Source organism: Camelina sativa, chromosome 7 (assembly GCF_030686135.1).
Source record: "Camelina sativa cultivar CO46 ecotype springtype chromosome 7, ASM3068613v1".
NCBI classification, from domain to species: domain Eukaryota; kingdom Viridiplantae; phylum Streptophyta; class Magnoliopsida; order Brassicales; family Brassicaceae; genus Camelina; species Camelina sativa.
This window is the reverse complement of record NC_141886.1, coordinates 6,802,527-6,818,931: the sequence shown is the minus strand read 5'-3', so window position 1 is coordinate 6,818,931 and position 16,405 is coordinate 6,802,527. Positions and strand designations below refer to the sequence as shown.

Genomic DNA, 16,405 nt, shown 5'->3' with positions numbered 1-16,405 from the left:
AGTGGACTGTCTTATCGTTTAATAGAGCCATCACCATTCATTTCCAACTCGCACTGATCATTTGCAAGTTGGTTTGATTTCTGTATCCGCACTGGAGATCAAAAACGATGCTCGCGAAATCACAGATCTGGGAATGGAAGAGGTTGCCCGGAACTATCCCCGACTGGATCTGTTCCTCTCTTCGCCCTTCCAGTGTCCTATCTCTCGCCGAACTATCACTGTAAGTTATCTTCTTCGTTCTCATTCTTAGATTCAATTTGAATGTCTCACTTATCAATGTTGTTTGGTTTCCTAATTAGGTTGAATTTGTGTTGGTTTCGGTGAGTTGGGTATATATTCCAGTTTGATGAAGCTTAAATTATCAGAAATAGGAAAATCTTTATGGTTACACTTTCGATTGTTGTTTGATGGCTAGCTAATTTTCTCACTAATCAATGTCCTGTGGAAAGTTTTATGAAAGAATCAGATTATTTTCTTTGCCGTTAAAGTCCATGTGCTTCTCTCTATGTAGTTAGTTCATATATCAATGGATAATTGGTTGTTTTTCTTGTTTCTGGATCCAGATATGAGATTACTCTTAGAGGTAAGTGTGTCATTCTACTTTTTTCTCGGCTTTGAGAGTTCATCAGACGTATGTGTCTGTCTTTATGCTTACAATGTTAATCCCTTGCCTTCTTATTGTGCTTTTTTATTTCTTTTTAATTGTCTAGTGCTGTTCACGGCATTGCTTATCCTCCAGTATGAGTGTCTCCGGTGCTGCAGTTGGTTCAGGTTATTAGCTGCATCTCCACAGTGTCTCTGGTGTTCTTTACTCAGGATTCTCATTTTTTTTTCGTGGTTTCCTTTTTCTTTGATTGTCTTAACAGTTGTTGTATTGTAGGAATCATTGAATAGACCGCGTTGTAAAGCCATCCACTTAACTGAGATTGATACAAGTGTTGACTGTGATACATTTATTCCCCTTGTTGACACTTCTGCATATCAACCTTGGTGTCTTAAAAAACGATAGGACAGGGACTGGCACATTATCTAAATTCGGCTCTCAGGTGAGTTACTACCTCTTAATATGTATCTAAATGTCTTGTCCTGGTTTGCTTCTTAAGGGTAATTAATCTCCATATCTTTGGATCCACATATGAAATTCAACTTACGCAGGAATTTTCCACTTCTGACGACTAAGGTATGCTCACCTGTACAATGACTTAAAACATTTTCTTTGTCTTCTCTAACTTACAATGGCGGTTTAGCTTGATGGACTCTCTATTTAAGTTTAATGTTTTTGGGCTGTAAATGGTTTCAGGTGCTTCTATATGGAGGACAAGTGGTTTCTTGGAGAAATTAAAGGAGAGAGCAGTTGCTTTATATGAGCACCAAGGTAAATCCATTTTGTATGATTGAAGATTGATGATGATGACTCCATTTTTCCTCTTACTCTGCTTCTTTTTTTTCCAGCATGTATCATATCATTTGTAAATTGTGCTTTTAGAGTAGAAAAATGAACAAGTTTCAACTTCCATTAATGTTTTGTGTTCACTATGTTTCATATAGGCGCAACTAAAACCACCCAAGGCCATCAGGAGAGGTTTACCTGTCTGCTTTCCACAGCTATGTTTCAAAAGCACAAATCTAGCTGAGATTCAAGACTGCTGCAGGGAAGGATAGTGTGTTCATCTACTTTTTTTTATTATTATGTTTTTTTAGGAGTATCACTACAGTTTTTAAGAGTATTCTTATTTTTTTTAATCATGTTTTTAATTTTATTTTGTAATACAGTTTTTAAAAATGATGGTTTCATAATAATAAATATAGTAGTTTTATTTTAATATCATTTCATTTCAAAAGTAAAACATTATTCATAATTTATAAATAATTAATAAAAATAAAAATATTTATATAAATACAATTCAACAACAGTCATAAATTTGTTAGAGAGAGCTAGTAGCATGCATGTTATATCTATTTGTTACATCTTTGTTCGTTATTTTTTGTAGCTAATTGTTACGAATTTTTTCAACTCAATGTGTGGGAAATTGCGACAGATTTTTGTCACAACCAGTCGCGATTTGCTACTAATTATCTTGTATCAAATTGGTAGCAAATTACCACAATTAGTGACAGATGGAAAATTTGGTACGACCAAATAATTACTAAATTATTTTGTGGCAAATTAGTAACAAATATTTTTTTGCTACGAAAAATGGGTTATACCTACAAATAAAATTGTAACTGTACACAACTATTCTTCTAGTGATATGTTTCTTCACGCAAAGAAAGAAGAGGCTTGGATGGTTGAGCTTGAGACTCCAACATCCTTGAACTACATAGTAATCAAGACTCTGAATGATAGGATCTTCTGAAATATTTCTCAGTGTGATGGGCTTATAATCACCTCTACTTCACCCCTCAACCATATATTACATCCTCATGTTAAAATTCTTGTTTGGAATAGTATTGAGGAAAATCACAGAGTCATTATGAGAGACGATCTGTCAATATTTGATAACTACTGTCTTGGAAAGAACAAGAGCATGCAGTATAAAATCTTACGTTACAACTTTGGTAGTTTTGATTTGCGCTGTGATTCTCATGAACCCATGTGCGAGGTTTATGATTTGGATTCGGATAGATGTCCATATGAAGGTGGGATGGGACTTGTACAGATACTGATATAGGGTTGTGTCCGTGGGAAACTTTTCCTTATGGATGGCTGTGAAGGAAGGACCAACTGAAACATTTTTTCAGAGTTTCAGTTTTGAAACAGAGTCATTTGATCTGTTACAAGTTCCTCCCTTTGGTGTAGAGGGTATTGTAGGCTTATCCACCTCTCTCGAACCACCAACGTTGGGAAGATTCTGACATATAATGTATAAACTATTTATGATTGAATTTATTTTTAGTATATACACTTTTGTTTGGTCATCAAAAATACAATTATTGTGCAAATATTAATGTTAAGTTCACTCATATCCCTTATATAATAAAACGGAAGTACACAACATTGTTTCGTAGACTATATAATTTTAATAAGTTGATTACAAATAGGTTATAGATTAAGTTTTATATTATTTGTATAGTCTGGATTTATTGTTTCTAAAAATATTAAAGAGAATATTATAAAGAATCATTTGATATCATCTAACTTACCATATTAATTTCCTTTATTAAATTATTCATCAAATAAAATCCTTTGATATCTAAGTTAACATATTAATTTGTTAATTATTATTACACTTCACCTCTCATTTTTATATATGAGTCTATTTTGTGAAACAAATAAATTATCATATTATTTATTATAATTAAAAATAGTTTTATTTCCGGATATACCATAAGTTGAATTTTTAAAAACAAATATAAATGATTCAATCTACAAAATATTCAATTTTTATTAATATTATTCTTTAAAAATAATATCTATTGAATTAAAAAATTTACTGAGTAACGGGTCAAAATTTGAATATTTAAAATCAATTTCATACTTTTTGTTGAATTTTATAATTTTATATAATATAATAAACTTTAAATAATTTATTTTGAAATGTTTTTAAAATATTGAAACTTGATATTAAAGTTAGAAACTATAAACACTCTAAATTGATTTGTTATAGCAATGTCAATAATATATCACTATAATATGAAAGAATTTCAAAAACCAAGTATATTAAAACAAAAAGTATAACAATATATTAAATTACTCGTAATATAATAACTCGCTTTTTAAAAACCAAATTCACAAAATTATGTCTTGTAATGACATTCAAGTCATGATTTAGAATATACATTGTTGAAATAACTTCACATATATAACCTAATACAACATATTAAATTTTTATTTTAAAATATAAAATATACAAAATTTTGTATAAAATAAAACTTGTCCAGTGTTATAACACGGGTACTTATCTAAAATCATTAACAATATAAAACTTACAAAATATGTGTCTTTTTTTTCAAGCCATCATATTTAGCATATGATTATATTGCATAATGTTTTATTCAAAAAAACTTTTAAAAACAATCACATAAATTATATTTTATATAAAAATTACAATATAAATAATGAATTTCAACTCATGCTCTAGCACGGATCTTAATCTAGTCAATAATCTAAAATGCATTCTTCCTATGAGTCAAAATATTTAAATTAAAACTATTACAAGATTATTTTAGAAGTATATTATTAAAGGCATACAAGTATTAATTAAAGGCATACAAATAATAATAACAATATGGTGGCTAGAATATATAATAATTTCTTGTAAAGCACAGAATAATAAATTTGAAGATGCCGAAATAAATTTGTTCACACTATTGTTTTGTTCACATATAATTAGTTTGACCATGCAAAGCCTGTTTTATATTTTCTCATGCATATCACTCAGTCAACCAAATTTTCAAAATGACACTACTATGCTAGAAAGTGAAGTTTTTCTGTACGATCTCACTTAGTAAGACGTACGTAGGTATTGTTGGAAATTGAATACATATAAATAAACATCTTTATCCATATAAATACATCTATCTTATATTCGCAGTTGTGAGTAATTTTCTTAAAAGCTGGCACAAAATTCATTTAAATTTTTTCATAATCTTCATTTTTAAGATTATGAAAAATTGCGATGTACTTCTAAACTATTATACAGTGAAAAAATAGTTTTACTTCTATTATAAAATTTTGTGATGGAAATGTTAAGATATAGATAAGGATAGTCGCAAATCCACCATATTTTTGTCATATTCTTGGAGAAGTGACCAAAGTCTTTCATATCTTCTAGAGGTACTGTTTTGTAGATTACGTACTTAAGAGAGGATGATAAAATTTTCCCTATCAAAATAATATGGGGCAATAATACTGGAAAGTAATTATATAGCCTTGAGGTTTTATATATGATAATCCTTCTAATATAAAAATTAGATATCTGGAACTTACGATTTGTGAAAAAAAGGAGGGAATTATTTTTCATATTGAAATGAATCAAAATTGATAAGGAGTTGCTGAGCAATGTACAGCGGTCAAATATGATTATTTTCTTCTCGGGATCTTCTACTTTTTTCCTACAACTCTACCACCCAGTCAATTCTGTTCCACTTAATCTCTATTTCATTGCCACATATCTTTCTAGCGATTCACATGGCATCATCAAATGATACAAGTCTTGGATAAGAATCTACAACGCACTAGAACGTTCATTTGAATATGAAATTCAATCCTGGAAATACAGCATCCCACTTTTTTTTACTACTCAAGGTTTCAATATATTTTGAAATCGAAAAATTTCTACTGGGGCGGGTGCCTTAATAACCAATGGTTAACGATAGCTCTGATGGGCGGTTTTGCTAGAATAGGCAATAATGAAATCACTATTTTAGTAAATGATGCAGAGAAGAAGAGTGACATTGATCCACAAGAAGCTCAGCAAACTCTTGAAATAGCAGAAGCTAACTTGAGAAAAGCTGAAGTTTTATCTCCAATTAGGAAGGGGCCGGAGAAACTTTCTAGTTATGAATCAGGTATAGAACCGATAGGGGATGCTTGGTTACAGAAAATTTTGCTTTCTAGATGATCCTTCTAGAAGATAGATCAGGCGAACTCGAACAATCTTTCTAGTTACTTCGTTCTTTATTTCTATTTAACGGAATCCTTACAAATTAATCATTTTGACTAACTGTTTTTACGTAAATTATAAGCAAAAAAAGTAGTAGGAACGAGAATGAAGAGTGCAGTAGCAATAAATGCAAGAATGTTGACTTCCCCCGATCAGTGCAAAGGGACGTGTCTATTTATCTATCTCTTGACTCGAAATGGGAGTAGGTTTGAAAAAGTTTCTTTTTGTCCAAGTTACTTCTTTTTTTGTCCAAGTTACTTCTCTTTTTGTCTAACTCACTTGTGTTTTCTGAATTATATGAAGCCAGTAAGCAAACAGCGAATCCATGGATCAATTTCAAGGGTTTTATCGGTTTATTGATCAGGGTTTAATAGAAGAACTTTCTAAGTTTCCAAAAATTGAAAGATAAATATATTTATTCCGTTGTTTAACTTATTCGTCTAGAAGAAACGGAAATCTTAAATTTTAAAGAAATAGTCGAACGGTCGATTCTTTTTTTTTTTTTTACTTTCATGAAAAGAAAGTTATTATTATTATTGAAATTTAGAATTCTACAATGTACAATGGAAAAAAATGAGAAGTCTGGATTCCCAAGAAATTCTTTGCTTCCGGAAGGAAGCAGGTGATTATTCATGAGAGCGTGTACAATTACAGGGGGATAAAGGCACAAACCTATGTTATTGCTATGGGAGCGTGTACAATTACAGGGGGATAACCTATTGGTGTGAAATACGTAAGGATGTTAGGTGCCAACTCCCAACCAATCTTTGAGTTTGTTGTTGCTTTGTTATCTTTTCTTCTTATTCATTCGTTTTAATTCTTTCTATTTTAAAAGAAAAACTTTATTATTATTAATTTAAAAATATATATAGTATCAAATCTACAAATAATTCATATTGAATGATATTAATTTTTTAAAATCATAACATATATATTTGACACCTATGCTCGTATGCCAAATTATATATGACTTTTTCTTGAAAAAATCGGATTAAATTCGGATTTGATGAGAATAGCAACATAGGTGAGTACTAGTGGCTCACTTGCTCTTTCTCATCATGTCATATTTTAGTTATTTCTAAGATACTAGTTTACTTTAAATATATGTATATATATATATATATATAATTAAATTTTGATATATATATATATAATTTAATTAAATTTTGATATATATATATATATATATAATTTATACATGTATTTAAAATATCAAAATAAAATATATAATGTCATTAGTGTATATATGCTTCACGCTTCTAAATTAATAGGACCGTTTCAGGATTGAATTTTCGCAATCTGTCATAGTTTGGGACATGGGACAAAACTTCACCCTCTCAAGTCTCAACCACATATATATATATATATATATATATATATATATATATATATATATATATATATATAACAGAACAATAACAACGATATCATCTTACAAACATTGAAACATATTGTGATAATCAAAGACTTAAGAAGATGATTTGTTTCCTTGAATTAAGAAGATCTTACTCTCTCTGCCATATAGTTCATGTGCTCAACATGTTTCTCTTTTGGAGGAATACAATCTCTAACAATCTCAACCTTCTCCAGATTCTTCACCCATCTCTTGTATTCTGGAAACTTCTCATCTGTAATCACTTCCAATCCTATTCCTTCCCAACCTCTCTCCAAGCAAAACGGGATCATACTTCCGGCGATTAAATCCAAGAATCCGACACTCTTGCCGCCGAAGTAATCTTTTCCGACAAGTTCTTTCTCAAGATACATAATCAGTTCTCTTGCCTGCTCGGCCAACACTTCTCTTCCTTTCTCATCCGCTTTTGCCATTGATACAAAACCCACATTTATAATCTACAATATTGTCAGAGAAACAACAACAATAGTTTTTAGTCTCTAATTCTAATAAATAATTATACTTTTTTTGGATTTCAACTGATTAAAGTATTACCAATTGTTTATTATTTGACTTTAAAAATCGCTAATATTAAATCAATTTAATTACAAAACCGGAGTTAGTGAAGACTGAAGAGAGTGTGTGCATACCTGTTCATCGATGAGTTTAGCAAAGAACCGAGTTTTGGATCTTTCGTAAGGATCTTGAGGGGGAATTGGGTTGTGTGGCCAAGTCTCATCGATGTATTCAAGAATTACTAGAGACTCGAGAATGGTTTTACCATTGTGAACAAGAACTGGTACCTTCTTGTGGATAGGGTTAAGAGCAAGAAGCAAAGAGCTTTTGTTCTCCAGCTTCTCTTCCACGTAATCGTACTTTATGCCCTTGAGTTTGAGAGCCATCTCGATCCGCCGGCTAAAAGGGCTCGCCCATATCCCCAGAAGCTTCACTTCTTCATTCTCCGCCATTAGGTCTCTCTCTCGCTCTGTTGTTGTGCTTTCTGCCTTCTTAGCAATGTTTTTTTTGTTTTGGTTTTGAAGACTTATCGGTGCTTTTAGCTTAGATTTTATAGGCTTAGGGTTTTAATGGTCTTGTGGTAAAACGACGACAAAGTTTGCCGTTTTCTGGTGGGTTATGAGATGGAAATGGGAAGATTCTAGAAGGCGATAGATGTTGTTGACTTTAGAACGTTTTTGTAACGTTCACTTTAGATATTTTTGATAGGAGGAGATAGGGTCTTAAGTTTTAGCTCTTTTAACTCTTGCCATCCCTAAAGCCGAGTGAAACTAACTATATTTATTAGGAGTTTAAGACCAATGCCAAATGTTTAACACCGGTCCGATCCTTAAGAAAAGGCATAATTAAGAGCTAGATATATAAGCCTGAGAAAATCGGATTGTCTTTTTAGTTTAGTCCATTGGAACAAGAAATGTTTTGGTCTTACTCTAGCAAATTCTTGCTTTAGTAACTATCTGTAAAGTGTCGGTGATTATTTCTGTGGTTATAACTGCGAGTTCGGTTAATAAAACCAACCGATCCGGTTGATTTGGTTTCCAATTTCTTTTGCTCATAGAAATTAGTCAAGTGAATAACCTGTTTGGTTTGGTTCAGATCTCGATTTATTTTGGTTGAAACTTTTTTATCGAAATTAATTATTTTTTTTTGGTTTTGACAGTTAAATCTGGTAAAACTGGTTAATTCAGTTAAATCAAGTTGAATTTGAAAATAATTTGGTTTGATTCAGTGTAAATTTGCTTTAGCTTTGGTTAAGAAAAATCAGGTAACATATCGGTCGGACAAACTGAACATGGTTAAAAAAATCTTGCCGAATTGAATTGATTTAAGAAAACAGGTAACTAGATCTTTCTTCCTCTCTTTCACTCTTATCAGGATACTGTGTTCATAAAACGAAAAAATAGATTATCTTGCTCGTTTTTCGAAATCTTTAGTTTCAGGATTATCTTTTGTAAACTTTTATCTTTCTGTTTAGGAAATTAAAATTATTTTCTATTTGATAAAAAAAATTAAAAATAAAAATAAAAACAGCTAATCGATTGGTTAGACCCACACGCCGCCACACCCACACATGTGATGTCCGTGGTAGTTTTCACTGTTTAGACAACTTTTTGCGTGTGGAAACTGGAAACCAATTCTCAAACTAACTTTTAAGATTTGTAAGAAACTGAATAATACAACATTCAAATTGTGTATATATAGTAATTATTATGATATTAGAATTTAGTAAAATAAATAGTTACGTTGTTCATACAACTTTTATTTAACGAGATTATACAAACATGAAACATATAGTTAACATCTATCGATCGATCGAAGAGTATAGTTGTTTTCTATTAATTAGGCTGATTTTATTCGTTCTGCAACTTTCTTCATATGCTCAATCTGTTTCTCTCTAGGAGGAATACATTCCCTCACGATCTCATTTTCTTTCATATTCTTGATCCATCTGTTCAGTTCTGGAAACTTTTCTTCCGGAATCATATCAATTCCCATACCTTCCCAACTTCGAGCTATACAAAACGGAATCATACTTCCTGCGACCAAGTCCAAGAATCCGATCGTCTTGCCGCCGAAGAAATCTTTTCCGGTGACTTCCTTCTCAAGAAAAGTAAAGAGTTCTCGAGCCTCCTCGATTGCAACCTCTATTCCCTTCTCTGCTTTTATCACATCCTTGAACGCTCCTGGTCCGACCTACAAGAATATTGTAACTGTTTTCATCACAAAAGTACTAATAATTTCTAGAAATCACCTAAGCAAATTGATATATAAGGTTACCTGTTCATCAACGAACTTGGCCCAAAATAAAGCCATGGCTTTCTCGTAAGGATCCTGAGGAAGAATTGGATTTTGCTTCCATGTTTTGTCGATATATTCGAGGATCAGATGTGACTCGGATATGTGTTTACCGTTGTGGATAAAAACCGGAACCTTCTTGTAAACCGGATTTAGCTGGAGAAGCAAAGGGCTCTTGTTCACTATATCTTGCTCCAAGTACTCATATGGCATGCCTTTGAGTTTGAGAGCCATCTCGACTCTACGACTAAAAGGACTTGCCCAAAAACCTAGAAGCTTCACATCTCCAATCTCTGCCATTGCACCTCTCTCTCTCTCTCACTCTCTAACTTTTTTTTTTTTTTTTTTGTTAATGTAACTCTATATTCTTCTTTGACTAGTTTATGTGGTTTTGTAACTGTTGTTCTCGTGAATTATTGATCGGTTCACGTATGCAGTTTATATGGTTCTGTTCTCTAGGCGTTACATCTTTCGTCTTTTGACTAGTCGTTTTGTTTTTGTGGTTCCGTTCTCGTGTTTGACTACTATATGAAGAAAATACCATTTTGCCTTTCGCTGCTAAGTATCCAATGAACCGTGAACACATTGTCATCTCTTCATAAATTCAAATATAATACTTTTCTTTTTCCTCAAACAATACCAACTTTGTAAATAATAATACTCAACGTTCAAGAAATTTCTCCTTTTTGTTTGATTTTATTCTATCTTACATATACGTTTCTAGTTGTATCCAAAAATTAATTTATGTACTATTCTTGCAAATACCTTTTCTTTCCTTGAGCAAGTTTCTTTATATTTTTCTGTCATTCTTTTAAGTATTAGGCTATTAGCTTTCCTTTCGGTCTCTGTTTCTACTAGACTTGAGAACTCTGTTTCTTTACCTCTTGAAGTTGGAGAACTAATGATAGGTCTTTTTGATTCTTACAAAAATTCATTTTTGTATTATTTTTTTCTGTTTACATTTTTTCCAGAACCATTCTGATATATCATTTTTACTATTTTTTATTTTTTGGTATATCTAATTTTAACTTTCATAATTTGATATTAATTTAAAATTTTAAATATACGCTAAGTTATTACGTAAATTGATATGTGACATAATTTTGTAAAAACTGAAAGTACTATTTTAAATCTGAAATTACTATTATACTCTTATGTAAATTGAGCTTGACTATAAAAAAATATAAATGAAAACAAAAGGCCCCTTTACTATAATAGTTTATGGGTAAATGTCATGAAAACCCACTTTGGGTGTGAGTTCTGTCACAAAAACCCACTTTCCACTCATGGTATACTTTTCCAAGTTTTTTGCTTATGTGTCCACTTTCCTTTTACATTTTTGTTTTTCATAGCAAAAAACTGCTATCAAGGACAAAAATGTAAAAGGAAAATGGACACATAAGCAAAAAACTTGGGAAAATATACCAAAAGTGGAAAGCAGGTTTTTGTGACAATACTTTAGGAGAAAGTGAATTTTCATGACATTTACCTATAGTTTATTTTCCTTGGTGTGGAACACCTATAAGGCGAGAAGTACGATATGCATGTGCATCATTCATGGGTATCATCGAAGGACATCTGGTAGGTAATATCATGAGTGGCATCACTTGTAAATTTGTTCATCATTGTTGGTATGTGTGTACTAATATCCTCATTCCTAGACATATTCTAGTTTTCTAACAGTCACATTATGTACACAATTTTGATATATCAGACTCCACATCAGCAAGCACTTTCTGGTATCAGATTAGTAGATTACGTGACGTCGCCAAATAACTAATCGTTTACTTTAGATGCATGTTGAAACTCACCTGCACCTATCGAATTATGTATGACTTTATACGACCGGACTTAAATGTTAGATTTTTGTTTAAGTAATTTTAAATTAGATATTAACTAAACATTATCAATAAAATATCTTATGATAAAATATGATCATATATATGTCAATAATTAAGATAGAACTAGACATTCATACATTTTTATTCTACTACCACTACATGTATCACTCATCTTTATTTAGTAGATTTGTTCATAAAACTTTTCAATAACAAGACAAATACTAGTATACTACATAGTTAACATCGCAGGATTAAAGCGTAGTATGTTGTCTCTTAGGCTGCTCTCATTAGCTTTACAATTTTCATCATGTGCTCAATATGTTTCTCTCTATCGGGAATACATTCCCTTACGATCTCAATTTCTTTTAAATTCTTGATCCATCTGTTTAGTCCTGGAAATTTGTCCACTGGAATCATATCAATTCCCATACCTTCCCAACCCCGAGCTAAACAAAACGGGATTATACTTCCCACGACCATGTCCAAGAATCCTATTGTCTCTCCGCCGAAGAAATCTTTTTCCCTGATTAGATTCTCAAGATTCATAATTTGTTGTTGAACTTCCTCGGTTGCAATATCAATACTCTTTTCTGATTTGACCAGAGACCTGAACCCTATCGCTACTACCTACAAGGTTATATATAGCAAACGTTTCAGAACAAAGTGATTATAAACATGTAAGTAATCAAAATACTTTTTCTTTTTTTTGACATGCATCATGACCAATATACTTCTTAATTATCATTATAATTTAACCAAATATTCGCGACAATATTGATCATTATAAATGATTATTACGGAGAGGTGTGGCTTCATTACCAATGGGAATAAGAATTTAGTTCTTGATTATCATTATAATTTAACCAAATATTCGCGACAATATTGATCATTCTAAGTGTTTATCATATCGTTTCTAGAAATTACCTATGCAATTAGTTAATAAAGGAATTAGTTTTAAGAATTTACTTGTTCATCGACGAATTTAGCCCAGAATCGAGCCATGGCTCTGTCGTACGGATTCTCCGGTAGAATTGGATTGTTTGTCCATGTTTGGTCGATGTATTCAAGGATGAGCTGTGACTCGAGTAGTACATTACCATTGTGGACCAAAACAGGGACTTTTTTGTAAATCGGGTTGAGTTGAAGTAGCAAAGGGCTCTTCACGACCAAGTAGTTTTCGTCCAAGTAATCGTATGGCAAGCCTTTGAGTTTGAGAGCCATCTCGACTCTACGACTGAATGGGCTTGCCCACGATCCTATAAGCTTCACACCCTCTTCTTTCTCGGCCATTGAATCAATCTCTTTCCCGCTGTTTTTTTTTTCTTCTATTTAACTCATATACTCGTTATACTCCCATGTAAATTATCAATTATGCTTTGATTATAAAGGCAAAAGGAAAAGGTAAAGGAAAATAAGTCTTTTTTAGGCCCCTTTGACTCAAATAGTTAAGCATACTTTTCCAAGAGTTGTGAGGAACACTTAATTGCAAGTACAACGTATGTATCATCCATCCAAGGACTTCTAGAATCATCATCTATCGCGTCACTTTCAATAATAGTTACATTCTGTTCCACGATTAATCAAGAAACGTTTAAAACGTTGTTGTTCTTTGTTGAATACTACGTCACGAGGCAAATGAACGGTCAAGCAAAGCAAAGAGGTGAAAACGTAGCAAAACAATTAAGATGGATTAGCAGAAAAATTGTTCTAATTAACACCATATTAGTTTAACATAAGCACGAAAAGAAATGTGTTAAACATTTGTTACTTCAGAAGAACAGAGTTATGATGTTTTCATTAATTTAGGCAGACTTAACTCTCTCTATAATTTTGTTCATTCGCTCAATATGTTTTGCTTTTGGAGGTATACATTCCCTGACAATCTCAGCTTCATTCAGCTTCTTGATCCATCTGTTTAAAATTCTGGAAACGTCTCCATTGGAATCATATCAATTCCCATACATTCCCAAGCCCGAGCCAGACAAAACGGGATCATACTTCCCGCAACCATGTCCAAGAATCCAATCGTCTTGCCGCCGAAGAAATCTTTTCCAGTAACTTCCTTCTCAAGAAACGTAATCAGTCCTCGGATCTCTTCAATCGCAACATCTATCCCCTTCTCTGCTTTTACTAGAGGCATGAACCCAACTGGTAGGATCTGCAAGTTAGATCAAGCTATAAGAAAAAAAAGTCCTAATAAGTCGTTAAGTGTTATTATCACTTAATATGCAATCAATATTATAAAACTTACTTTAATTAGATAGATTACCTGTTCATCGACGAACTTGGCCCAGAATCGAGCCATGGCTTTCTCGTATGGATCTTGAGGTAGAATTGGATTATTACTCCATGTTTGGTCAATGTATTCGAGGATCACATGTGACTCGGACAATATCTTATCATTGTGGATAAGAACCGGAACCTTCTTGTGAATCGGATTTAGTTCAAGAAGCAAAGTACTCTTTTTGGGCAAGTCTTCCTCCAAGTACTCATATGGTACGCCTTTAAGTTTGAGAGCCATCTCGACCCTACGACTGAAAGGGCTTATCCAAAACCCTAGAAGCTTAACACTCTCTTCTTTCTTCGCCATTAGATCTCTCGCTCTATCACTTTTTGATTTTTATTATCTCACTCCTTTGTTCTTCTCTCTTTAATTTTTTTCTGGTTCGTTCGCTGTTTCACTAATATAATTATGTCTCTAGAAATCAAGTCATTGCTGACACCACTTTAGTTATTTTATTCTTGTGTCGTACTAGCAATTGGCTTTTCATAGACACTTACCACGTTGTTCCTTTGCGAGTTACGAGCCTTTATTTTAATGTATTGCTATATAATACTTTCAAAGATTAAATATGGCTATTAAGTAAATTATTCTATTATAGTACTACATGAAACATGTTATGATAAAGCTTTTAAAATATCAATTTTCATACATAATGTCTACTAAAAAAAACGTAACAAAACAAAACAATGCAAGCATATGATGTTGTGTCTTTCGTTTAAGTAGACATAATTTTTTCAGCAATTTTGGTCATTCGCTCAACTTGTTTATCTCTTGGAGGAATGCATTCCCTCACTGCCTCAACCTGCTTCAAATTCTTGATCCATCTGTTCAACTCTGGAAACGTCTCCTCTGGAATCATATCAATTCCCAAACCTTCCCAAAGCCGAGCTAGACAAAATGGGATCATACTTCCTGCGACCATGTCCAAGAATCCTATCGTCTTGCCACCGAAGAAATCTTGTCCAATGACTTCCTTCTCTAGAAACATAAGCATTTCTTGAGTCTCTTCAATAGCAACTTCTCTTCCCTTCTCTGCTTCCACCAGGGACCTGAACCCTAGTGATAGAATCTGCAAGTTAAGAACAATCTATAAACAAAAAGAACTATATGATCCTGATTTTAAATATTTTATCACTTAACCCGCAAATCAATATATATACCTGCTCATCGATGAACTTGGCCCAGAATCGAGCCATGGCTTTCTCGTAAGGATCATGAGGAAGAATCGGATTGTTCTTCCATGTCTGATCGATGTATTCGAGAATCAGATGTGACTCGGGTAATACTTTATCATTGTGGACAAGAACCGGAACTTTCTTGTGAAGCGGGTTAAGCTCAAGAAGCAAAGAGGTCTTGTTTGGCAAGTCTTCCTCCAAGTACTCGTAAGGTACGCCTTTGAGTTTGAGAGCCATCTCGACTCTACGACTGAAAGGGCTTCCCCAAAACCCTAGAAGCTTCACACACTCTTCTTTCTCCGCCATAATTGGATCAACTCCTCTGTTTCTAAAGTTATCTAACTCCTCTGTTTTTTTTCTTTCTTGTTTCGTTGCCTTGATTGAGTATTAGTTTAACTATATATAAATGAGGTTATGGCTGATAAAATACTAATTAATAAAGAAGGCCATTTTACTTTCTCTTGGTATCCAAGAATATCTTGAAGATCAAACCAGACAGGGATTAATTTTTTTTTTTTTAAGGTATGAACGTCATTGCTAACGTCATCTCTCTTCACAAGATACATAGATGTTCTCATATCAGTGGAAGTGAAAAAATTATTTTCATATATTACCAATTGTTTTTTTTTCTTAATCCTTAATCAAAACCAGATAAAACAAAGTACTTTACTAACTCCACGGACATAACACCTATCCTTGTTAAGTAAATTGTTCATACAACTTTATTTTTTTTTAAAAAGGGATTCAATCATAACAAACATATAGTAAACATCTCTATCAGGGAGAAGGTAGTAACACTAGGTTTATTAAAAGATATATGTTTATTTGCCAAGACGAAGTTTGTGATGAACATTAACAAAAACTTAACAATAAAGTTTGCCCATTGTTGTACAGTGCATTAAAGAGTGTAGTTTTGACTAGGAATTGAATTCAGTAGTTATTAGTACGGGATGGTACGGTTCTTCATAATCTTCTTTCCCTGTTTCCTCCTAACCACGATTTGCTTTAGCCGCTCTTTCCCTTTTGTAGGGTTTCGTTTATGACCTCTTTCGCGTTTACGTATGTTCCAAACAAGATAAGGTATATCTCTCACGAAGTTATCGTCTGCGAATTCCCATGGGTCAGACTATCCTAAAGCCGTATCGGTCAAGCAACTTGACAAAGAGTACGAAATTGTGACCAAAGCCGATATCGTCGTAGCCATACCCAAAGAATTTTGGTATAACCTCTCTCGAAAGTTCAGTTGGGTTCCAGACGATGAAACTCTTTGCCACTCTCGTTCCACGAGATCGTTG

At 32.8% G+C, this 16,405-nt stretch overlaps 5 protein-coding genes and 1 long non-coding RNA gene across 10 annotated transcripts; 1 reads left to right on the top strand and 5 right to left on the bottom strand.

Moving 5' to 3' along the window:
• LOC104700559 (uncharacterized) lies at positions 1 to 1,823 on the top strand. Of its 4 annotated transcripts, none has more exons than XR_015561671.1 (6): positions 1 to 220; positions 711 to 771; positions 881 to 1,046; positions 1,156 to 1,180; positions 1,301 to 1,375; positions 1,549 to 1,823. It is a non-coding gene; the product is annotated as an uncharacterized LOC104700559 (long non-coding RNA). The 4 variants fall into 4 exon arrangements; XR_015561670.1 differs by having other exon boundaries at positions 1 to 236; XR_015561669.1 differs by having other exon boundaries at positions 1 to 583.
• A 5,210-nt stretch (positions 1,824 to 7,033) lies between these two features.
• Positions 7,034 to 8,099, bottom strand: LOC104700558 (glutathione S-transferase U5-like). Its single transcript, XM_010416083.3, has 2 exons — positions 7,650 to 8,099; positions 7,034 to 7,457 (listed from the first exon to the last, which is right to left on the bottom strand). Exons 1-2 carry the CDS (start codon positions 7,965 to 7,967, stop codon positions 7,101 to 7,103), a joined length of 675 nt encoding a protein of 224 aa, XP_010414385.2. The 5' UTR covers positions 7,968 to 8,099; the 3' UTR covers positions 7,034 to 7,100.
• A 1,112-nt stretch (positions 8,100 to 9,211) lies between these two features.
• LOC104700557 (glutathione S-transferase U4) lies at positions 9,212 to 10,317 on the bottom strand. The gene is made up of 2 exons (XM_010416082.3): positions 9,793 to 10,317; positions 9,212 to 9,708 (listed from the first exon to the last, which is right to left on the bottom strand). Exons 1-2 carry the CDS (start codon positions 10,108 to 10,110, stop codon positions 9,355 to 9,357), a joined length of 672 nt encoding a protein of 223 aa, XP_010414384.2. The 5' UTR covers positions 10,111 to 10,317; the 3' UTR covers positions 9,212 to 9,354.
• Positions 10,318 to 11,732: 1,415 nt separating this feature from the next.
• LOC104700556 (glutathione S-transferase U3) lies at positions 11,733 to 13,233 on the bottom strand. Its single transcript, XM_010416081.3, has 2 exons — positions 12,618 to 13,233; positions 11,733 to 12,278 (listed from the first exon to the last, which is right to left on the bottom strand). The coding sequence occupies exons 1-2, from the start codon at positions 12,939 to 12,941 to the stop codon at positions 11,925 to 11,927; spliced, it is 678 nt and encodes a 225-aa protein (XP_010414383.2). The 5' UTR covers positions 12,942 to 13,233; the 3' UTR covers positions 11,733 to 11,924.
• A 118-nt stretch (positions 13,234 to 13,351) lies between these two features.
• Positions 13,352 to 14,438, bottom strand: LOC104700555 (glutathione S-transferase U2). The gene is given in 3 exon segments (XM_010416080.2): positions 13,352 to 13,567; positions 13,570 to 13,809; positions 13,921 to 14,438. Coding segments are annotated over 3 exon segments (675 nt in total). The 5' UTR covers positions 14,242 to 14,438; the 3' UTR covers positions 13,352 to 13,453.
• Positions 14,439 to 14,504: 66 nt separating this feature from the next.
• Positions 14,505 to 15,509, bottom strand: LOC104700554 (glutathione S-transferase U1-like). 2 transcript variants are annotated; one of them, XM_010416079.3, is made up of 2 exons: positions 15,096 to 15,509; positions 14,505 to 15,004 (listed from the first exon to the last, which is right to left on the bottom strand). In XM_010416079.3, exons 1-2 carry the CDS (start codon positions 15,414 to 15,416, stop codon positions 14,651 to 14,653), a joined length of 675 nt encoding a protein of 224 aa, XP_010414381.1. In that variant the 5' UTR covers positions 15,417 to 15,509; the 3' UTR covers positions 14,505 to 14,650. The 2 variants fall into 2 exon arrangements, with proteins under 2 accessions (XP_010414381.1, XP_087314050.1); XM_087457924.1 differs by having other exon boundaries at positions 14,505 to 14,991; positions 15,096 to 15,503.
• Between the last annotated feature and the right edge of the window lie 896 nt (positions 15,510 to 16,405).